The 23326-nt window shown below is 50.3% G+C and overlaps 1 protein-coding gene across 1 annotated transcript in view; it reads left to right on the top strand.

Annotated features, from left to right (window-relative positions):
- Window positions 1-23326, top strand: part of MX1 (MX dynamin like GTPase 1) — a 31163-nt gene extending 7837 nt beyond the window's left edge. The window contains exons 4-15 of the mRNA XM_047719789.1: window positions 1811-2003; window positions 3056-3193; window positions 5845-5999; window positions 6689-6827; window positions 7376-7574; window positions 8998-9076; window positions 10820-10942; window positions 11287-11428; window positions 13874-14032; window positions 16432-16508; window positions 17904-18155; window positions 22663-23326. Coding sequence (XP_047575745.1) covers window positions 1811-2003; window positions 3056-3193; window positions 5845-5999; window positions 6689-6827; window positions 7376-7574; window positions 8998-9076; window positions 10820-10942; window positions 11287-11428; window positions 13874-14032; window positions 16432-16508; window positions 17904-18155; window positions 22663-22893 — 1887 coding nt within the window. The 3' untranslated portion in view covers window positions 22894-23326. The remainder of the gene's footprint in view (window positions 1-1810; window positions 2004-3055; window positions 3194-5844; window positions 6000-6688; window positions 6828-7375; window positions 7575-8997; window positions 9077-10819; window positions 10943-11286; window positions 11429-13873; window positions 14033-16431; window positions 16509-17903; window positions 18156-22662) is intronic.

Genomic DNA, 23326 nt, shown 5'->3' with positions numbered 1-23326 from the left:
TTGGTTACTGAAGCTTTTTAAATAAATATTAAAATTAGGTAATGTTAGCCTTCCAACTTTATTCTTCTTTCTCAAAATCACTTTGACTGTTCTAGGCATACTTAGACCATTTATATTTATTGTGGTTGTTAATGTAATTAAGTTTGAGAAGATTGTTTTGCTATTAGTTTTCTCCTTGACTTATCTGTATTTTATTTCCCCTTTTCTCTGTTCCTACCTTCTTTCAAAGTAATCAGATTATTTTTTATGATTCTTTTATCTCATTTATTGGTTTATTAAATATGCCTATTTTAGGATTTATGGTATACATCTTTAACTAATCAAGTCTACCTTGAGGTGGTAATATGTGATTTCCTGTTTAAACAAGAACCTTAGAACCATATGCTTCCAAACCATATCCTTCCATTTCTCCCCTCCCAGCCTTCATGCTGTTTTTCTTTATTAGAAGATTTTATTTATTTATTTGAGAGAGACAGAGAGAATACACAAGCAATGGGGGGAGGGGCACAGGCAGAGGGAGAAGCAGACTCCCTGCTGAAGCAGGGAGCCTGACCTGGGACTCGATCCCAGGACCCTGGGATCATGACCTGAGCAAAAGGCAGATGTTCAACCGACTGAGCCACCCAAAACCTGCCTTAATGCTATTTTTATCATAAATTTTTTTTTTTTTTTTTTTTTTTAAAGATTTTATTTATTTATTTGACAGAGAGAAATCACAAGTAGGCAGAGAGGCAGGCAGAGAGAGAGAGGAGGAAGCAGGCTTCCTGCTGAGCAGAAAGCCCGATGTGGGGCTCGAACCCAGGACCTGGGATCATGACCTGAGCCGAAGGCAGCGGCTTAACCCACTGAGCCACCCAGGCGCCCCTTTATCATAAATTTTAATTTGACTCTATCACAAACCCCAAACATATGTTCTTATTATTTCTATTTGGTCTTATGTCTTTTAAAGATACGTAAGTTGGGGTGCCTGGGTGGCTCTGTGGATTAAAGCCTCTGCCTTTGGCTCAGGTCATGATCCCAGGGTCCTGGGATCGAGCCCTGCATCGGGCTCTCTGCTCAGCAGGGAGCCTGCTTCTTCCTCTCTCTCTCTCCCTGCCTGCCTCTCTGCCTACTTGTGATCTCTGTCTGTCAAATAAATTAAAAAATAATAATAAAAATAAAAAAAATAAAGATATGTAAGTTATTCTAAAAAAAGTATAGTATCCATTTCTGACATAGATTTCTTTGTGTAGATTCAGATTTTCATTCAGTCTCATTTTCCTTCTGGCAGAAGGACTCTAATATTCCCTGTGGTGCTGATCTGCTGGTGAGGAATTCATTCACTTTTTTATGTCTGAAAAAGTCTCTGTCTTCATTTGTTAAAAAGATATTTTAGCTAGGTATAGTTCTAGGTTGATGGATTATTCCCCCCAGTATTTAAAAAATGTTATTCCCACTATCTTCTTCTTTGATTATTTCTGATGAGAAATCTGCTGTGTACATCTAATCTTTGCTCTTCAGTGCCTAACATGTTCTCTGGCTGCTTGAATCACTTTGTCTCCATCACCAGTTTCAAGCAATTTGATTAAAATGGGCCTTGATGTAGTTTATGTTTCCTATGCTTGGGGTTCATTGAGCTTCTTGGATCTTTGGGTTAATCATTCAAGTTTGGGAAATTTTTATCAATTATTTCTTTTAATATTTCTTTCTGTTCCTTTCCCGTTCTCTTTTGTGAGATCCATGAACCTATGGTATTGGGCTGATTGAAGTCTGTCTTGATAGAAAATGATCTATAGGCCATGATGGAATTCTTTGATTCTGCTTTCTTTAGGAGCCCGAGAACAGCCTGTGTAACCACTATGAGGAGAAGGTGCGCCCCTGCATCGACCTCATTGACTCCCTGCGGGCCCTGGGCGTGGAGCAGGACCTGGCCCTGCCCGCCATCGCCGTCATCGGGGACCAGAGCTCGGGCAAGAGCTCCGTGCTGGAGGCTCTGTCAGGGGTCGCTCTCCCCAGAGGCAGCGGTAAGCACCTGTCCTGTGTATTAGCTCAGGCTGCCCTAGCAAGATGACACAGATTGGGAGGCTAAAACAACAGAAATTTATTTCTTACACTTCTGGAGGCTGGAAGTCCAAAATCTAGGTGTTGACTGGGTTGGTTTCTCCCACAGCCTTTCTCCTCACGCGGGTGACCATCTTATCATTGTGTCCTCATATGGCCTTCAGTCTGTGCACACATGTCTGGGACCTCTTTCCTTTTTTGGATGGATGCCAATCATATTGGTTAAGGCTCCACTCTTAAGACCTCATTTAACCGTAATTACCCTTTTAAAGAAAGGCCCATCTCCAAATGCAGTCGTATTGGGGTTAGGTATGACTATGGGAGGTGGGACATGACTCGGTCCACACACCCTCATGTGGCACATTTTTATGTGTTTTGTATGTAAACTGCACTTCGTGGCAGGTCTACATAAATGTATTTGGGCACCCAGAACCATGTGGGTGTCTGTCCTGAGTCCCTTCTCAAGAAGTGACCCTCCTAGTGGGAGGTAAAGACTGGTGCTCTGGTCAGTGGTGCTGTTTGAGCGCCAAGGCCAAGGGATAACAAGGGCTCCAGGGGAGGCGGCAGACCTGAGATGGGCCTTGAAATATAGGTCAGATATAGAGGAGGGTGGGATCTGGAAATTTACAGCAGGAGGGCAGTGGTGAGGAGGCCTGTTGAGAAAAGTATGCATTCCTGATGGTAGTGGACAGTGTATCCTGGGGGATAATGGAGGACACTTGCCTGAGTTTGGTGGTTTCTGAAACACTGGTGTGCCACTGGAGCTGATGGCAAAATGCTGAGATGATGGGAGAAGCATAGAGTATTGACTCTCAAGCATTAGTGAGCAAAAAATTACCTGGGCTGTGTAGTCCAGATGCATATTTCTAAGGCCACCAGATGTAAAGCGTCCAAGTATCAGAGAATGAGACCAGGAGGTTTTAGTGGTCTGCCTGGATGATTATGGAAACATCAAAGGCCACCCTCTAAGACCCCTAAAAGCAGAGGACAGGACTAATGTGGACATGGTCTCCAGGGATTGTTACAAGATGTCCTCTGGTGCTGAAACTGAAGAAGGTCACGAACCAGGACGAGTGGAGGGGCAAAGTGAGTTACCAGGACTTCGAGAAGGAGATTTCAGACCCCTCGGAGGTGGAAGCGGAAATCAATAAAGGTGAGGGCCTCATGTCCGTGCATTATCTCCTCTTTGGACGTCTGGTCACCTGTGTGAAGTGGGAGGGGGTCCATCTGTCACTGCTCCTACCTTCCCCTGTCTGGGCCCATCCTGCTCCCCTGGGAACCCTCCCTCCCCAGCCACATCTGCGTCAGGTCCCAGCTCCCTTGTAGCTTCTCTTCTCTGACCCCCATTAAGACTAGCGCTTTGGACAGAATCTGACCTCAGCCATTCGTTGCTCTGTTTATAAGTATCTAAGAGTGATGTGAATTTTAAAATTTAAACAAGGAGTATCTGTCCCTTACTCAAAGTCTTTCCCACTCTGCAGATGGGATGGAGGAAGGATCAGGGTGTAGGGCCAGGGAGCCCCTTTCATGTTCACCTGGTAAAAAGGCATTCTGGACCATCCCTGAACCCTCTTTTTTTTTTTTTAAAGATTTTATTTATTTATTTGACAGACAGAGATCACAAGCAGGCAGAGAGGCAGGCAGAGAGAGAGGAGGAAGCAGGCTCCCTGATGAGCAGATGTGGGGCTCGATCCCAGGACCCTGAGATCATGACCTGAGCCGAAGGCAGTGGCTTAACCCACGGAGCCACCCAGGCGCCCCGACCTGAACCCTCTTTAGAAGCTTTTCCTGGCCTTTTCTTCCAAGAGTGAAATGCACGCGTGTGCATAATCCTATCTCGGGTTGACGGATGGGGGGTCTCAGTGAATGCAAACCACACCGATCACTCAGCCGTCTTAGAGCATCTGAAAGGAGAAATAGCGCTTGAAGTCGGTCGGGACCCAGAGTGACCTGTTGGCTGCTGCTAGGACTGAGCAAGGCGAATAAATGGCCTTCCCCTTGTTGACCTGACTTTCTTCCTTGTTTGTCACCATTAAGGTTCAATTATTGGAGGTGGGTACATAGCCGCATGACCTCATATTCCGCAGCAGAAAAAAGTGAGTTTGGTTTTTATGAAGGTGGAGGCACTAAGTCGCATTGATAGACAGTTTTACCGAAGTTGAAGGATGTTTGATAGAATGTATACTCTGTGATCGTTGGGGCAGAAAACGACCGTGCGTACCAGTTGGCCCTTCCCGCATAACAAACCAGTCTCAAAACCTCGTGGCTTGGAGCTGTTTGCTTCTCGCGGTTCCTTGGCTCAGCTGGGCAGTTCTTCCCCTCCAGCTGGCTTCACGGGGGCTGGCAGTCTAGGACGGCATGGGTCACCGACCCAAGCCCAGGGCTGGAACGACCAGGCCTTCTCTCCATGTGGTGGCGCCGTCCTTCTCCAGAGTCCAGGCTGGGCTTTTTACGTGGGGGGTGGGTGGTTCCCAGCGGCAAGGGAGAAGGATCCTCCATGCTCAAGTTCTTGATCTCTCCTGGGATCCATTTTGTGATGTCCTGTCAGCCAAAGGGGGTCCCATGGGACACTCTCTGGATGGGAGAAGGTCGCCCTGTAGAAGAGCGTGCCTACAGTGATGGCAGGGAATCTGGAGGCCATTTGGGCAAGTGGGTCGCTAACACGGTGGTTTGAGTGATCTGCCCGTTTTATTTCTCTCTCTCGTAGATGTCTGGAGGCAGGCAGCCCAGAGCTAATTTGGGGGATCCAGTGTCAGGAGCCAGACTCCCTTGTTGTCTCTCCATTGTATGTGGCCATCAGTTCCAGTGCTGCCTGATCTAGATGGAAAGCCCCTGTCCCAGCTCCAGGGACACCAACACGGGGCTTCTCCTGTCTTCCCAGTGGAGTTTCTGGAGGTTTACTGTGACTTTGTCACACTTATCCCATAGGCCAGACTTAATCTCATGACCGCATGTCCGGTAAATGGATACTGGGGGCATGGGTAATAAATGGTGACATACACACCATTGTCATCGTCACTCTTGTCCCCAAGTTCCTGGTTACTATAAAACAAGCCAAAAAGGCATTCTGGATTTGTGGAAAGGAGTCCAGGGGTGTTAGCTAACGATTTGATGAAATACATTTTATCTTTTTTTTTACAATATTTTATTTATTGAACAGAGAGAGAGAGGGAGCGAGCACGAGCAGGGGGACGGGCCGAGGGAGAAGCAGACTCCCCCACTCAGCAGAGAGCCCAATATGGGACTCGATCTCAGAACCCCGGGGTCATGACCCAAGCCAAAGGCAGACGCTTCACCGACTGAGCCACCCAGGCCCCCCAGAAATACATGTATATCTTGAAATTTTCATCATTAAGGAGAAAGAAGCAAAATGAGATCCTGTATGGGAATACCAGTGCTCTTCAATTTCTCCACAAGGAAACTTCCCTCCATAAGTTCCCAGACCATGTTTCAAGAGTTCCCGTGTGTTTTTATTTGCTTTCATTTTACTTCGTTGTTAATCTCCTGATGGCATCAAAGGGAAGATTTAGTGTGACAGCGGTAAGGACGCAGGTCTGCCCCGCTCTGGACTGCTACAAGTCGGGGTGATCCCGAGAGAGGTTTTCACTAAATGTTTTCTCTCTGGAGACAGTTCTGGCCACTGGAAAGAAGATACTGAGTTATCCTTTGAGGTTCCTTTTAGCTCCAGAACGGGGGCGTCTGCTCCCAGTATGCCTTGTCCGTGACTCGCGCGGGAGGACTGGCTGTAGGGAGATGCTTCCGCTCGAAGCTGTATTGACTTTTTCTTATTTTCCCTTTCCCCAGCCCAGAATGCCATTGCCGGGGAAGGACAGGGGATCAGTCATGAGCTCATCAACCTGGAGGTCAGCTCCTCTCACGTCCCGGATCTGACCCTGATAGACCTCCCTGGCATCACCAGGGTGGCCGTGGGCAATCAGCCGGCCGACATCGGACGCCAGGTAAAGCCTCGCTCCGGACGGTGGAGTGGTGCCCCAAACACCAGTGGGCTTGGGGCTGAGTCAGGAGAGTGGACATCAGGAAGGGTGAGGAGGCTTGGGACAGCGAGGCGGTCTCCATGGCCTTCATCTGACTTGCTGGAGTCCGATGGAGGCTTCCTAGGGAGACTGAGGCCAACAGGGAGAACCAGAAATCCATTATACACGTGTGTGGGGTATCCACGGTGACCCATATTTAGTTATTAGTTACATTGGGTGGTGTATCTAAGCCGATGTGTGTTAGGAAGGGGTTTTAGGTAGGGAGAGAAAGCATTAGAAACAAGAATAATGACAACTTCTTACTGGCGAATACCACCCAAGGGGTTAAAGATTTAGGGCACAGTCAAGCACGTCTGGGCATCTTGTTTTTCCCTGTGGTTATCAGCTGTGGAGTCCTAGGAGGCAGTTCGCGAGCTAAGATCTGGCGGTCCCCTACCCCTGCCGCCCCGCCCCGCCCCGCCCCTGACCCCGAAGCTCTGTTTCTGCTGCGGTGAACTCGGTTTCTCATCACTCTGGTTCGGGCAATGCTACCCAGGGTTGTGCCTCGGTCTCATTTCTTTTGAGGAGCTACCCCTGGGACTCTGAGGTCCTGAAGCAATTACAGAGTCAGGACCTGTCCTTGTTCTCATACATACTCTCTCGCTTTCCCGCAGACCAAGCAGCTCATCAGGAAGTACATCCTCAGGCAGGAGACAATCAACTTGGTGGTGGTCCCCTGCAATGTGGACATCGCCACCACAGAGGCGCTGAGCATGGCTCAGGAGGTGGACCCCGACGGAGACAGGACCATAGGTAAGAAGACGGAAGAACCTAACAGCCGTAGGTGATAACCTTCACTTTGTGGTGGGCTCAGCAGATGAGGCCGCTGGTCCTGGGGGGACCTGTGCTTCTCCAGGTGTGCGCCACGCCTCCCCTACCTGCATCAGAAAGAGCTAAAGGGACCTTTAGCAATGCAAGGCCCACCAAATGCCCTAAGGGAGGGTCTCCGGGGCAGAGCCCAAGACCCTGCATTCTAAGATTTGCCTCAGGAAGGGGGTTCTACGGCACAGGGAAGTTTGAGAACCAGCCCAATAGAGAGTGAACGCTGCCGTTGGGCAGAAAGAAAATTAAAAGGTCATTACACATGCTGCTGTGCCTCTGGCATGAGGGCCAAGACCTGGGTGAAGCCAGCACCCCCAGCCGCCCACAGGGGCACGTGGTCTTTGTACTGCCCAAGCAGTGGTTCAGTCCCTGGCCAGGGGCTCTGCCCGCACGGTGGTCCTGCGGGGGCAGCTGTGCGCCCTCCAGCAGGCTGAGAGGGAGCCGTGCGAGGCCTCTAATCGGAAGACTCCGGCTTGCAGGAATCTTGACAAAGCCTGACCTGGTGGACAGAGGTACCGAAGGCAAGGTGGTGGACGTGGCACAGAACCTTGTCTGTCACCTGAAGAAGGGCTACATGATTGTCAAGTGCCGGGGCCAGCAGGACATCCAGGACCAGGTGACCCTGGCCGAAGCTCTGCAGAAAGAGAAAGACTTCTTTGAAGACCACCCACATTTCAGGTACCAGGCCGTGTTTTCACGAGGGCGAACCAAAACCTGGGGAGAAGCGTTGCTGTCCAAAAGCAGACATCCGCCGTGTTTGCACCTTGGCAGGGAGTCCCCTGGAAGACCAGAAGAGGAATTGACAAAGTTACCAAGAAATGCCTTTAAAGGATTAGATAAGGAGGGAATTGGCTACAGTCATTTCTCTGGTGTGGTGCTGCCGCCAAAATAAAAACACAAATGCCTTAAAATAGGGGGGAAAAGTCAGAAAGCCCAGAAGCTGACCCAGGTACACGTATTTGATGTATGATACATGTGGCCTTTCAAATCATGGCCGCATTAGTCTGATTATCAATCAGCGGCACAGCGGGGAATTGTCAGTTTTATGTACATTTTAGCACAATTAAAAAACTGACAGGTGTGGAAACTGATACTTAGCCGTGAGTGTACCCTCACAAACAGGCTCGTAAAATCATGGTTCCCTGCTGCCCTGTAAAATAAAAGTCCGAAAAAAGTCCTTTAAAATATGAGGAATCCTGTAATCACTCAGCGAACACAGATTTGGGTACAACGAGAATAGGCCTTCCTTCTCTAAGCATCTTGTGGTTTAGGCTCTGGTCTTGGGGAAGGGTGTGTCCCCTACATCAGTGTCCTCCACGCTCCTCTGTAGGCACTCATCAGTGTGTTTTTGTGAAGCCCTATGCCACCACGTATCCATAGATTTGCACGTATTACACACAGAAGGGTGTGTGTGTATTATGAAAACTCATTTGTAGGTGACCACGTGCATTTTTATAAAAATCAGTTTTTATAGCCAGAGGTCATGAGACACACTTAATATATCAGCTGGAATGGGTCACCTGTACTATTTTTTTTTAAGATTTTATTCATTTGAGAGAGAGAGAGAGGGAGAGAGCATGGGCAGAGGGAGAGACAGAGGGAGAGGGAGAAGCAGGCTCCCCACTGAGCAGGGAGCCAGACACGGGACTTAATCCCAGGACCCGGCACTCACAACCGGAGCCAAAGGCAGATGCTTAGCCAACTGAGCCACCCAGATGTCCCTGCCCCCCCTCCTTTTTTTTTGAAGTAGGCTCCAAGGCCAGCACAGACCCCAACTCGGGTCTTGAACTCACAACCCTGAGATCAAGACCCAAGCTGAGGTCCAGTGTCGGATGCGCAACGGACTGAGCCACCGAGGCCCCCGTGTCGCATTCATTTGAGGTGTACGGGATAGTGACTCAAGACTTCCGTACAGCCCTCTACCACTCGAAGTATCTGAAATAGGTCCAACGGAGGCATCGTCATTCCGTGTGCGCCATGCGGCACATCAGTTGGGTGCCTGCTGGAAGTCGCTTGACTCTGTGGGCAGCAGAAAGCTGACTCCCATTTTCTGGCCACGCCAAGGTGGATGTGTGCACCGTCTCCTCTGCTCTGTCCGCAGGGTTCTCCTGGAGGAAGGAAGGGCCACAGTCCCCTGCCTGGCGGACAAGCTGACCTCCGAGCTCATCATGCACATCTGTGTAAGCACGGGCACAGCGGTCCGTTTTCTGACCACAAACCCAAAGCTCTGCCGTGCAGGCTGAGTGACCCACTGACAACCCCGGGGGCGGGCGACGTTGCAGGAGTGGGTCTGCTCGGGTCTCCAGAGCAGCTCTCCCTTTCCAGCAAGCTCCCAGGTGCTGTGGACGCTGCTCGTCAGAGGACCACACGTTGGGTGGGAGCTCGCAGACGATATCCGCGCAGCCTAATTAAAAATGAAAATCTTATGGGCCCTGCACCCACGTTCCCTTTCTCCTTACCGGCCACTGTCATAACGCCTTGGTCGTTGAGATGATCGTAGTATTTCATATTTGAGGTCTCTCTGGGGTTCTTTCTCAGAATTTGTCTGGACAGAACCTCTTGCTGTTTCCCGTCTGCGATCCCTTAAAGAGATTTCTTGGCACACATCTCTCTTGTATTTTGCGCTTGATAATTCCCGGGTCAGAGGCCTTGGTGACCTGGATTCTGCCGGTCACCCCCCACGACGCCCGGGCTTCGGGTTTTGACTCTGGGCCTGTTTTGGGACTGGATCTGTGGCCACTCAGAGAACCCCAGGTTCGAAATCTGTTTCTCCAGGGAGAGGCGGCCTTGGCTCCTGCCGATTCTCCGCTTGATGACTCAGGGAGTGCAGATTTGGGCGGCACACCTGTCTGAGGGCTGGCTCGTGGTCACAGATTTTCAGTCCTGATTTTATGTTCTTCTGCTCAGCTCTGGGTTCAGGTGTCCCGTGCAATCCCCAAAAATGGGGAGGGAGGGCGGGGCTGTTCCTAGCCGACCCACACATTGAGAGCCTGGCTCTTTGGCGTCCCGGCTTTATGTAGAAGGAAGACACCAGCTCATTGGATTCCCTGCCTCCAGCAAGCCCACCTGATTTATTCTTAGCCCCAGCCAAGTCCTTTTCTTTGCAACGAATACCCCTTGAGGTCAAATCTGGCTCTCCTCTTGCTCCCCTCATCTGTCCCCGGTCTCCTACGTCACCCAGCCATGCCTCTGAGTGTCTGTCCTGCCCCTGTCCACCCACCGATGCATTTGCAGTGGTGCTTTCCCCATGTCAGCCAGCATTTTTTTTTAAGATTTTATTTATTTATTTGACAGGCAGAGATCACAGGTAGGCAGAGAGGCAGGCAGAGAGAGAGAGAGGAGGAAGCAGGCTCCCTGCTGAGCAGAGCCCGATGCGGGGCTCGATCCCAGGGTCCTGGGATCATGACCTGAGCCCAAAGCAGAGGCTTTAACCCACTGAGCCACCCAGGCGCCCCTCAGCCGGCATTTTTTGATGTTTGCGGTGGAAGAGGGAGCCGGTGCCCGCTATCCACCATGTTGTCAGGCACAGAAGTCCCCAGTAACATTCATCTGTGGACAGCAGGAAAGTGGTTGGATCTCAAATGGCTCCAACGGCCGCTTTTTCAGAGCCCATGAGACAAGTGGCTCTTTCTAATCTGCTGGCAGAGTGGTTGTCACGTGATCACAGAACCACTCGTTCCTTCTCCAACGGGGGCAGGCTCCTCGCAGAGTGGTAGCCTCTGTGCCTCCCTGAGGCTGTCCCCCAGGAGAGCGGGGACATGGGGAGGGCTTGGTGGCATCAGCACATGCTAACACTCCCCCCCCCCCCATCTTCTCTCAAGAGGAAGCCAGGCATCAGGTATACCCGGCAGAGGGAGGCCTGGGAGCTCCCGCTCCTTCCCGGTCCGTATTCATGTCTGTGCCTTATTTTCTCTTTTCTTCAGAAAACTCTGCCCCTGCTTGAAAATCAGATAAAGGAAAATCATGAGAAAATAACGGAAGAGTTACAAAAGTACGGCTCAGATGTGCCCGAAGACGAGCACGAAAAGATGTTTTTTCTGATAGACGTGAGTGTCGCACATCGCCTCAAGTCCAGGAGTCACACATCTTTGTCCAGAAAGGGATCTTGTGCCTCATGCCCTTTCTTATCGCTCCCTGAAAGCTGACCCAGGCTCCGTCTGCCTGCTCGGCCCCAGAGAGGGGCTGGGGCGGAGGGACGGTGAGCAGGGAGTGACAGGTGTCACGCGTGCTCCCTGAGACCCCAAGGCAGTCAGGGCAGGCTGTGGGGGTCTGTCACCCCTGGAAGGGGGCAAGGAGAGACTCACCTGCCTTCTACCTCCACGAGACTTCCCAACGCCCCCATGTGTGTTTGAAATACCTCCACTTACCCTTATGCTCTCCTTGTTGGCAGAAAATTAATGCCTTTAGCCAGGACATCAAGTCCTTGATCGAAGGGGAGGAGTCAGTGGGGGAGAATGAGAGTCGGCTCTTTACCAAAATCCGGAACGAGTTCCACAAATGGAGCACTGTGATTGAGAAGGCGTTCCAGAAAGGTGAGTCCGGGGTGCCACCGGCGACCTGGAGAGCGGGCTGGAGTGGGGGGGTTGCAGGGGGGCAGGGGGTGCGGCTGGTATGGATGCCGGTGAGGGGGTGCAGGGGCGCAGGGCGTGGAGGCCACACGTGACCCAGCCCACCCCCCTGAGCTCGGGTCAGCAGGGGTCAGCTGTGGATTTCAGACGACACCCGCAGAGGACACACCATGGCTTATTTCTGCTGACCAGACTTTCCCTTTGACCACTGTCCTTGGCTTTGAGTTCGGGACAGAGGAAGATACCTTATGCGTTTTTCACACAATTCAAAGGCCGTACCTCTCAGTCCTGCTTGTCCCTTGGAGGAGGTACAGAGGGCAGGAGGAGATAAATAACAGCATTTCTTGTTGGAAAAATGGGGCCGTCCCTCGCCCCATCCGCACAGCTCCCACGCTGCTATTGGAGCTAACCCCACAGCACAGACGGCTGAACACCGCTGTGTGATGTGATCTTCCATCAGGGAGGGACCGCTGTCCCTTTCAAGGAGACAACAGTCCTGACCTCTGGCAGCCTCCTCACGCAGCCATCGCTCAGCAAGTTTATGACAGTACATAGCCCATGAAAAATTAGCTTATTTTTTTTAAGATGCTAAATTCCTCCCAACAAATGATCAGTTGCAAAGCATTGGGCACCCACATGCAGGTAAATGAATTTAGACCCCTGAGTCCCCCCTTATGCAAAGATAAACTCAAAATGACTCAGAAACCAAAATGTGAGCCCTAGAACGGTAAAACTCCCAGAAGAAAGTGTAGATTTGAATCATGTCCTTGGATAGGTGGTGGATTTTAGACCGGACGCCTATAGCATGGATGACCAACAGAATAACAGACAAAGTGGACTTCATCAAGGTTAAAAACTTGTGTGTGTCAAATGGCACCCTTCCCCCCCCCATACAGAACAGGAGGAAATATTTGCAAATCGCACATCTGTAAGGGCCCCGTATCCAGAATATACAAAGAGCTCTTCAGATGCAACAACAAAAAACCAAATCATCCAAATTAAAAATGGACAAAGGATTAGAGTAGACATATCTCTAAAAGGAGACATACAGATGGCTCAGAGGCACGGGTATAGACTCAGTATCATTAGCCATCAGAGGGATGCAAACCAAATCCACAGGAGAGCCCCCTCACACCTGCTAGGATGACTAACACGTGTTTCTCCAGATGCCTCTCTCCTTGGCTTGTAGATGCTGCCTTCTCCCTGTGACTTTCCTGTGTGGGTCTGTGTCCTGCTTTCCTCCTCTAAGGACCCCAGTCAGATGGGATTTGATCATCACCATCTCCAAACACAATCACATTTCTGAAGTGCTAGGGATTAGGACTTGAAACATACCCATTTTGGGGAGTCACAATTCAGCCTTTGACAGCAGACCATGGAATATTACTCAGCTGTGGAAAGGCATGAGCACTGAACTTGGTACAACATGCATGAGCCTTGAGGTCATCATGCTAAGTGTAGGAAGTGAGACACAGAGAGCCCCAGGATCTTTGATTCCATTGATATGAAATGTCAAGAACAGGCAAATCCATAGAGATAGAAAGTAGATTAGTGGTTTCCAGGGGCTGCGGGGGGCAGGGAGTGGGGAGCGCATGCTGATGGGCACAGGGTTCCTTAGGATGATGGAAGTGTTTGAGAATTAGCTGGTGGGGATGGTTACACCATGTCCCTCATGCACTAAAAATCACTGAACTCTACACTTTATTAGGGTGAATTTTATAGTATGTGAAGTATATCACAATTTAAAAAAAAAAATGCCTATGAGAAAATTTCTCCTGAAGAAAAGAGGAGACCCAGACCACGATTCCTGGTTAGTTCTTCAAAAAGAGGAACCAGAGCTCTCTGATCTTGCACCAGCAGAAATACCCTCCATAGTCCAGTTTGTTGAGAATTTAAAAAATTGCAAAAGTATAAAGAAGAAACAAAGTGTTTTATGTAGCAAACAGTGATCTTATGTATCTGGTTACTCTCTTGTCTCCTCTGATCTATGAACAATTTCTACTCCTGCTGTTGTACATGGATACTTGGATGTGTGATGAGTCACGGATTCTGGATGGTGATACAATTTCTTTGGTAAACAGCTATAGAATTTCTTCCCCAAGAGGAAATTCCTTCCTTCCTCCCCTTCCCTCCTCCCGCTGTTCACTGTCCTCTGACCTCACACGCTGGCTCCACACTTGCCGCCTTGAGATGACTTCAGGAAAATGGTCTTGAGATCCATTTTTTTACTGCAAACCCTGAATTTTTTTTCCATTTGCAAATCAGATTTGATTTTTTTTCCCTTGCCTCTCTGTGTTTTCAGAAAGTCCAGAATGATATTGTATTAAAAAACAAAAACAAAACAACAACAACAACAAAAAAAACCCCAAGGTTCCATTTGTAAAATAACTCCAAATCCTTCTTTTCCAGGTTACAAAGCTATATATAAACAAATAGAGAAATTTGAAAATCGGTATCGTGGCAGAGAGCTGCCAGGGTTTGTCAATTACAAGACATTTGAGATTATCATAAAACAGCAAATCAAGGAACTGGAGGAACCTGCTGTGGATATGCTACACACGGTAACGGGTGAGTTCTTGATTTTGCTTTTAGGCATTTTATTTCCAGGGGAGGGAAAGGCTTGCACCCAAACCAGTGCTGACCTCCACAGCTCTCCTCCTGCAGTGTTTCTTAACCTCCCAAGAACCCGATTAATTCTCTGGTTCAACATTTCGATTCAGTTCTGACCCTGAGTTAGCACCCATCTTCCAGCTTAAGGGCTCAGCCCCACAGGACCTTCCTGCCTTGTCCATGCTTCTGATGGACATGTTACTAATTAGAGTTCGCATAGCCTCCTCCTCAGGTTCTATACTTTGCTAGAACAGCTCACAGGATGAGGAACACACTTTACTTATCTCTGCTGATTTTTCTTAAAGGATGTACTTACCTTTGCCAGTTTACTGTAAAGGATGTGAATGAAAGAGATCCATAGGGGAGGTCTGGGAGGGTCCCAAGGGCAGGTGCTTTTGTCCTGTGGTGGGGGGTACCACCCTCTTGGCCCATGGGTGTGTTCGCCAACCTGGAAGCTCTCTGAACCCTGTCACTTAGGGGATTTAAAGGAGGTTAATCAATGATCACAAAGACATAATCAATTATCAGCTCCATCTCCAGCCCCTTCCCCCCTCCCCAGGGATAGCAAGGCGGGCACTGAAAGTTCCAGGCTTCTCCTCCAGGCGTGATCTTTCTGGTGATCAGGCCCCCCCGTCCTGAAACTGTCCAGGCCCACCAAGGGTCACCTCGTTAGAACGAGAGATATTCCTACCACCCAGGAGACTGTAAGGAGTTTAGGAACTCTGTGTCAGGAACCAGGAGCACAGACCAGATACCTTTGTCTTACTGTCCACACCTCCAGGCAGTTCCAGAGCTGTGATTTCTTCACAGACTCCAAATCCTGCATTTATTTGACACCTCTGAGAATCATGGTTCACCACTAAAGAACTGTCCATCGTGCGATAGTTCTGAGATTCTCGAGGCCGCGTGAGTCTAGGTACTCTAACTGTCATGGCAGGTGGGAGAGCATCAGCAGCCATGGAGGAGAGATGCAGCTCTCCCCAGGACCGACGGCTCCTGTCTCCTGTAACTGCCATGCTCTCTGTCACCAAATCTCTTTTCTCTGTCCCCACCGTGGCTGACGCCATATTTCACTCATGCCTCAACTGTCTCGTTTCAGCAGGAAGTAATAATCATTTATGGATCCATGAACCCATAGAGGTTGAGGACCGTCCCATGACAGCACCCTAACAGATGTATTTCTAATCCAATTTTACCTTGAGTCTTAATAATTGTGTATCAGAACTGGTCATTGTGTTGTGTTGATAGAGCCTTACAGTCATAGACAAAAACTTTGAAACATATATGTATATACACCTCCCTCTGTTTCAGGAAGACAAGATGTGGAGTCAGGAAAAGATTTTCAGGGTGCCTGGGTCAGCTGAGAGTCTGACTTTTGATTCCCGCTCAGGTCTTCATCTCAGGGTTATGAGTTCAAATCCAGTGCTGGGTTCCATGCTGGGTGTGTAGCCTACCTAAAAGAAAATTTCAAGCATAAAGATGCTGCACATCGTATTAGGACAAAATTTTGTCAGGAAGTCCAATGGAAATATGAGGAGTTTCAAAAACTAAAAATATACAAAAAAATAAAGATATAATGATGGGGCATGGGGGGCTCAGTCATTGGGTGTCTGCCTTCAGCCTGGGTCATGATCTCAGGGCCCTGGGATCGAGTCCCACATCGGGCTCCTGGTTTGGTGGGAAGCCTACTTCTCCCTCTCCCACCCCCACTGCTTGTGTTCCCTCTCCTGCTGTCTCTCTTTCTCTGTCAAATAAGTAAATAAGCTCTTTTAAAAAAATGTAAATTTTCTGATGATAAGAGCATGTTCATGTTTTTTTTTTTCAAATAAATAGCATGGCCATTTAGAGCCCATTGATGTATGTGAGAGTGCTGTGTCTTACTATAAAATATTTATATAGTTATAACGTACCAGAGATTACATTCTTTGCAACTATCTCTGTCTAGGGTGAAAAAAAAAATTTTAAGATTTTATTTATTTTAGGGAGAAAGCACAAGAAGGGGGATGGGCAGAGGGAGAGAGAATCCCAAGCAGATTCTCTGTGGGACGTGGAGCCTGATGTGGGGCTCGATCCCAGGACCCTGAGATCAGGACCTGAGCCCAAACCTAGAGCTGGAATCTTAACCAACCGCGCCAGCCAGGCGCCCCAGGCTGCAATGTTTAAATGTCAACGAAATACGCCAGGGGACAATTAGACTTTAAGCCAGAGAGCCACCAGCAAAAAGGGCACGGCAGATGGCCCTGACCGGGAAGACGGGGCAGAAGGGAGGGGAGGAAACGTCATTTCTGGGTATTTCACCTTTTTTTTTTTTTTTTTTGGCAATGTACGATTATGAATGAATCTTGCTTTTTCCTCAGATATGGTCCAGGCCGCCTTCACGGGTATTTCGAAAGCAAACTTTGATGAATTTTTCAACCTCTACCGAACTACCAAGGTAAAACTGACCGCATGTTATTTAAAAAATAGTAATAATAATAATGTCAGCCTGACGCTGGAAAATAGATTTCTTGGATTGAGACCGTCTCGACTTTACTGGGTGTTTGGAGAAGCGAAGAGTCCCGCGCGGTAGTGAAATTGACCGGTGGTCCTGCCGGTGAGGTCTGGTGGGAAGCAGTAAGGCCGGCTGAACGAGTGAGACGGAGGATAGAAACCAGATCCTCAAAACCACTAGAACAAAGGAGACCCATAGTTCCCGTGGAACACCGTCGCCTCTGGTCACAACGGCTTTAACCTTGAAACTCACTGCGGAAGCCGCAGGGACGCCCGGTGTCTTCCGAGAGTGAAGAGGCAGGAGGAAGTCACACCTCCCTGGTCCGCTTTTAGAAACAGGGGCTGCCTGCGGCTCAGCCCAGGCCCACGTGGCCCAGAGCGTGGCCTTGGTCAGCTTACGTGATAGTAACTGAACCCTCACGTTCCGGAGGCTGGAGGGCCCTGATCGAGGTGCTCAGATCCCACATCTGCTGAGGGCCCGATTCATGGCTTGTCATGGCTGCTTTCTCCTTGTATCCTCAGGAGAGAGAGAGAGACAGAGAGGGGTGGGGGAGGGAGGGCCTGAGGGAGGGAGGGGGAGAGTAAGGGAGAAGGAAAGCACTCTGCTGTCTCTTCTTACAAGGGCATTGACCCCATCTGTAAGGGCTTCACTGGCCAGGCCTGACCCCCTAAAGTCCCCCCCCCATGCCATCACACTGGGGATTAAGCTTTCAACCTGTGAATTTGGGGGAACACACACCTTGCCCGCCAGCACCCAGCATCGCTGGGGAGATTAGCTTGGCCTTGCACAGGCTGGGGGGCTTGCGGTGGACTACTTCTGCTGCCTGGACCTCTGGAATGAGCACAGAAGAAAATGTTTGGGGCTTGGGGTGCCCCTAGCACTACGCGTCACACTTGGTGGCCCTGAGTGTGAGTTCTGGGGAGTCCAGATACTTTCTGTGTGAGAGATCGACGCCCCAGCCAGTTTCTTCAAACTGTAGAGACATGAAGCATGCAGAATGGAACTGACTTAAATTTTTGGCCTCCCTCTTATCCCCGTGAGCTCTCTGATGGGGCCTATAGTCCTGATTCGATGGGAAAGCCCCCCGCCCAAAGAGAAAGATAGAAGCTGAGACCTTGGGCCCACAAGCCAGCCCATTTGGGTTTCAGGAGGGGCGTCCAGGCTCCTGGGAGGTTCCGCACCCGGCCAGGGTGGGAGCCCCATCCTAGACAAGCCAGCGTGGGGTGCTGTCTTGGCTCACTTGGGAGCCGGCTGGCCATGGGCTCTGGGGAGGACCTCCTTTCTCGCGCCTGTGATCTGTTTCTGAGGGACCGTTGTTGTGCTTCTCTCCTGCTGCAGTCCAAAATTGAGGACATTAAATTTGAGCTAGAAGAGGAAGCCGAGAAGTCCATCCGCCTTCACTTCCAAATGGAGCAGATCGTCTACTGCCAGGACCAAGTGTACCAGCGGGCGCTGCAGAAGGTCCGAGAGAAGGAGTCGGAAGAAGGAAAGAAGAACCAAAAGATAAACAGCATGATGACCACTGAAGAACTTTCTCCAGTAAACATCTCCTTGTCTGAGATCTTTGAGCATCTGATGGCGTACCGTCAGGTAAGCCCGTGGGCACCTCCAAAGGCTGGTTTTCAGTCTGTGTCCTTGTCTCGTGAATGCCTCTTTGGCCTACCGGTCTCTGCATGGTGACCACCAGTCGGCTTATCTTCCAGGCCTTTCTGGGAGCTCCGTGGAGACATTGTGCCTCGGAGAGGTGAGCAGAGGCCGGGGCTCGGAGCCACCCACTTCTGGTACGGACAGGCTGTGTGGCCCTGGCCAGGTTAATTGACCTCTCTGAGCTTCAGCTTTCTTCTCTGTAAAGTGGTATTTCCTCCCAGTTCTTGTGAATCTTCAGTGAGATAAGCATGGGTAGGACCCTCTGCTCAGTCTTGGTGGGCAATGGCCGTGTGCCCAGTAGAAGCAACTCACAGAGATACATGCTTTGATGGCTGTTGTCCATTTCAACTAATGTGGAAAGCAGTGTCGATGCTGGGGAAGGACGTCCACCTCAGAGCCGCTGAGATGGGTGGGGGTCTGGACAGGTAAAGCAAATAGGCATCTTTCGGTTTACCAGATATCTCCATCAAGTCAGTATGTGGATGCTTTCAGGCTTTTCGAATTCAGCAGCGCACACCGGTCTCCTGGGCTCTGGCAGTCATGCAGATGTGGATTGCAAGTGTGAGGTGGGGTGAGGATTGTGCGTCTCTAATGGGCTCCCAGGGGATGCCCTTGCTATGGGACAGAGACGGTCAGACTCCATTGCCTGCAGACGCTGTGACGTGTGCCCACGTGAGTGAGTCCTGTGAAGGGCTAGTCAGGAGGCACCCATGCACCTTGGCATCTCCCGCAGTTAAGCCTACTACCTGTCTGGTCATGGGCCTCACAGAGACGTTTAGAGGAGGCAATGCACAGACAGAGAGAATCCCGAGAGGAGAATGAGTTGATGGTGGAAGATGTCCCCCACCCACCCCGTCCTGAGCCCTCCCTTCTCCCCAAAAGAGGTCCTTCTCTGGTTTCTTGACATCGTCCAAGGGAAGGCTTTCTTCTTCTTCAGGAAAATCTCTGTTTGGTGCTTAAGGCCTTCAACGGATTGGATCAGGCCCACCCTTGTGATCTCAGATACTCTCCCTTACTCAGAGTCAACTGACTGGTGATGTTAACACATTTACAAAATACAGAAATATCTAAGTTAGCATTTGATTGAATAACCGAGAGATTTGACCAGGCCACAGTGATCTACGAAAGTAGCACACTCCGTTACGTTGATGAATTCTCCCCCACAGATGGCCTGCTTCATCCCACACTTGGCAGTCTGCTCTCCACTGACGTTGTTGGCTTCTCGACATGGCTACTGGTCGAACATGAGCTCTTGTTGTGTTTTCTCTTATTACAATGAGGTGGGGTGTGGTTTCACAGCGCAAGAGCTATTTCTATTCCCTATTTAGGAAACTGTGCTTCTGGCAGAAATTCTCTGCAGAGCAGGGTCTCAGATCTTGGCGATTTGTGGTGCAAATATCCCAGAGTTTGTCATCTGCCTGGTGACTTTCTTTTTGGTGGTTTTAGACCATGCTGGCATTTTCTAGATTTCTGAGTTGGGCTAAATAGTTATTTCCTTGTGGGGCTCCCGAACTTTTTGTAAAAATGTCTCCACTAACGCAGCTGGACTTTGTCTCTGAGATTTAGAAACAAAGTCTATATATTAAAAGTAATATAACAGGGACGCCTGGGTGGCTCAGTTGGTTAAGCGGCTGCCTTCGGCTCAGGTCATGATCCCAGCGTCCTGGGATCGAGTCCCACATCGGGCTCCTTGCTCGGCAGGGAACCTGCTTCTCCCTCTGCCTCTGCCTGCCTCTCGGCCTACTTGTGGTCTCTCTCTCTCTCTGATAAATAAATAAATAAATAAATTAAAAAAAAAAGTAATATAACATTTCAACTTTTATATTTAAACTGTGATGCATTTGGAATTACATGGTGTCCAGAATGAGGCTTGCTCTAGATGGCTGTTGGTTGTCCTTGAACTATCACTTGAAGACCCTATCCCAGGCCCGCTGGTGTGTAATATGCCTTTAATCAGTCACCCTCCTCCTCTGTGCCCTGGGGTCTCTTTCTAGATCCTGAATTCTCTTCTATTGGTTTACTTTTCCTAAGTCAGTGATTACTGACTTAGGACTGCACATGATTACATGTGCAGCTTTTTATACAAGTCTTAAATGTTTAGTGTAGCTGATATCCCCAAATAGTGCGGTAAAATATACATCACGTAACATTTACCATCTTAACTACCTTTATGTGTCCTGGTCAGCGGCTTTAGGCACATTCACACTGTCATGCAGCCGTCCCCCCTGTCCGCCTCCAGTACGGTCCACATCCCCTCCCCATGAAACACGGAGTTCAACATCCCCTCCTGCCACCCCGATCCTCCCCCATTCTACCTTCCAATTCTGTGGATTTTCGTATTCAAGGTAGCTTGTGTAAGTAGACCTGTGTAATCTCTGTCCCTGCGTGTCTGGCTTATTTTACATGGCATAATGTCCTCAAGGCTTGTCTTTGCTGGGACACGTGTCAGAATGCCTTCCTTTTAGAGTAGAGTGACTTTCCATCGTAGGGACCGACCACATCTGGTTTATCCGCTCATCTGTCCATGCACATTTCACTTGTCTGTCCCTTCGGGCCGGATAATGCTGCTGAGAACATGGGCAGGCAATGCGGTCTGTGGTCCCACCTGCCCTGGCCTTAGGCAGAAATGTTCCGCCCATTCTCGTTTGTTCGTTTCAGTATGAATTGTCGGATTAGTTTATCCCGTTCCGGATGAGACGAGAGCTGCTGACATGCTCACGGCGCTTATGTTCCTTTACCGCTCTGCCGAGGAGACTCGACTTCCTCATGATGTGAGATTTTTCTATCCAGGAATATCGAGGGTCTCTCCTCTTGAAGATCTCCTTTTGGGGGAGGCTTGGAAGTGTTTCAATGCTCTCTTTGCGTAGACTGGGCACACTTTTTCCGTTTTGTCCTCTGTTTGCTGTAGGATATGGTCTCTGCAGCTGATTCTTGTGCGTTTTCCCAACAAACCCTCCCCGTGCGGCACATAGCGATAGCTTCCCATCCCCCTCCCTTTCCAGTTTCACACCCGGAGCTCCCGCTTCGGATCCTTTTAGTGCAACTGGAAACAACTGGAGAGTCAGAAGGCAGCCCCACCTTGTCTGAATCTAACGAGAATGCTACTTTTCTCCATTTAAGTATGATCCTCCCTGGCTAAAAGCAAGGTTTCGGTGGAACTGTGCTCCCCCTTGCGGTTCCAGGGGAGAACCTGTCTCTTTGCCTCGTGCAGCTTCTGGAGGTCCTCAGTGCTTGGCCACTCCTCCATCTTCAAAGCCGGCAATGCTGCATCTCCGACCTCCTTCCAGACCGCATGCCTTCCGAATCTGTGACCTGCCTCCCTCCTTTGCACCCGGCCCTCCAGAAAATGCAGGATACTCTCCCTAGTTTAACATCAGCTGACAATCTCAACCCCATCTGCGTCCTCAACTCCCCTTTGCTGCATGAGGGCCTGTGCTGTTCTGTGGTCAGGACGCAGGTGTCCCTGTAGCCATCTGTCTCCCTGGTGCGCTCATCGTGAAATCGGGCAGGTGTCCCTAGGTCAGGGGTTGGCACAATGGCCCCGTGGGTCGGTAAGGGCCAAGGCAGCTGACTGTCACCACTCAGAAATTTCTTCTCCATTACCGGAGAGATGGTTTCCCGCAAACACGGCCCGTCTGGGGGATCTCCCACTCGTTCCTTGTCCCCTTCCCTCCGCCTGCTGTGGTGGCAGGCCACATCCCTTGCTAACTGTCACCCTAGAGCCCAGAGCTGTGTCCCAGCTCTGCTGCATGGCCTCTCGGGTGTTCTTCACCGAGTGCCTAGTCCACACCTGGCCTCTCTTCCAACTTTTCCCTTTCAGCTTGTTTAATCTTTTTAAGCATCTCGTGAGGCCAGGTTCTCAGACTCTCACTATTTTCTGGGGGAGGAAACGGAGGCACAGGGACATGGAAGGGACATCAGCCTGTCTCAGGAGGCTTTTCAGTAACAGGTGGGGCCTACGGAAGAAGGAGGGAGGGAGGAGGGAGGAAGGAGGGAGGGAGAAGGGAAGGAGGAGGAGGGAGGAGAAGGGCTGACACTGACGTGGGACATGCAGAGACAGCAGAGGACGCCCCTCTGTGGCTTTTGACAGCCCAGCCCTTTTTTCTGCTAAATAATTTTCATGTGGATTAAAAACCAAGTCCTAAAATCTTTCCAGCAGAGCTGCAAATCCATTGAAATTGGAGTTTTTGTTCTCAGTCTGTTCATTTACCCTTTACAAGCCCATTTTATCCTCTCTGATCAGAAGGAACACAAGTGCTCAGGACTCCTGGGCGGGAGAGGCGGCATCGGGGCTGGGGCGCTCCCTGCACCAGGGGTTCCCCAGAGGACACTGCTGGGTTGGAGGCCCAGCTGGGGGCGTGCACCTGCCCAGCCGTGCCCGACACTCACAGGCTCCCGTGGGCCCCTCAGCCCTCCATGATGGTGACCGTGACCTCTTCTTCCCCGCCAGGAGGCCACCACGCGCATCTCCAGCCACATCCCCCTGATCATCCAGTACTTCATCCTGCAAGTGTACGAGCAGAAGCTGCAGAAGGCCATGCTGCAGCTGCTCCAGGACAAGGACACCTACAACTGGCTCCTTAAGGAGCGCAGTGACACCAGCGACAAGAGGAAGTTCCTGAAGGAGCGGCTGGCGCGGCTGGCCCAGGCTCGGCGCCGCCTGGCCAAGTTCCCTGGTTAAGGCGGCTCCCGGACCCGCTCGCATCTCCAGGGCACCTCTGCCGGGAGCGGGACCCGCGCTCTCCCCCGAACCTGTGTCACAGATCCTCGAGCAGGCAGCAGCCAGTCTTCCCAGCCACTATCTGTGCTCGTCCCTGCGCGGGCAGAGAGCTAGGAAGAAGACGTAGGTCGTGATTTGGCCTGGAGGACCGCTGCTGCCACCGCTGCCTTCCCGCTTAGGAACAATGCATTTCCACCCTCGGGAGTGTTCCCCCGCACCCTCTGTGTCTCCCGTGGGGACCAGTGCATGCGAAGCAGCATCGTAGAAAGCTTAGGTCCTGCTCGGTGCACCTTGTTTTCATGCCGCTGGTGTTTTAGGAGCATCTGGGGAGCTTGGGGCGGGCACTCTTAGACCCTGTATCTCACTGATTTGTAATAAACTCGTTTCTACCAGA

The sequence above is a fragment of the Lutra lutra genome, chromosome 1, assembly GCF_902655055.1.
Source record: "Lutra lutra chromosome 1, mLutLut1.2, whole genome shotgun sequence".
Classification (NCBI taxonomy): Eukaryota; Metazoa; Chordata; class Mammalia; order Carnivora; family Mustelidae; genus Lutra; species Lutra lutra.
The sequence above is the reverse complement of the archived record's forward strand: the minus strand, read 5'-3'. Positions and strand labels throughout refer to the sequence as shown.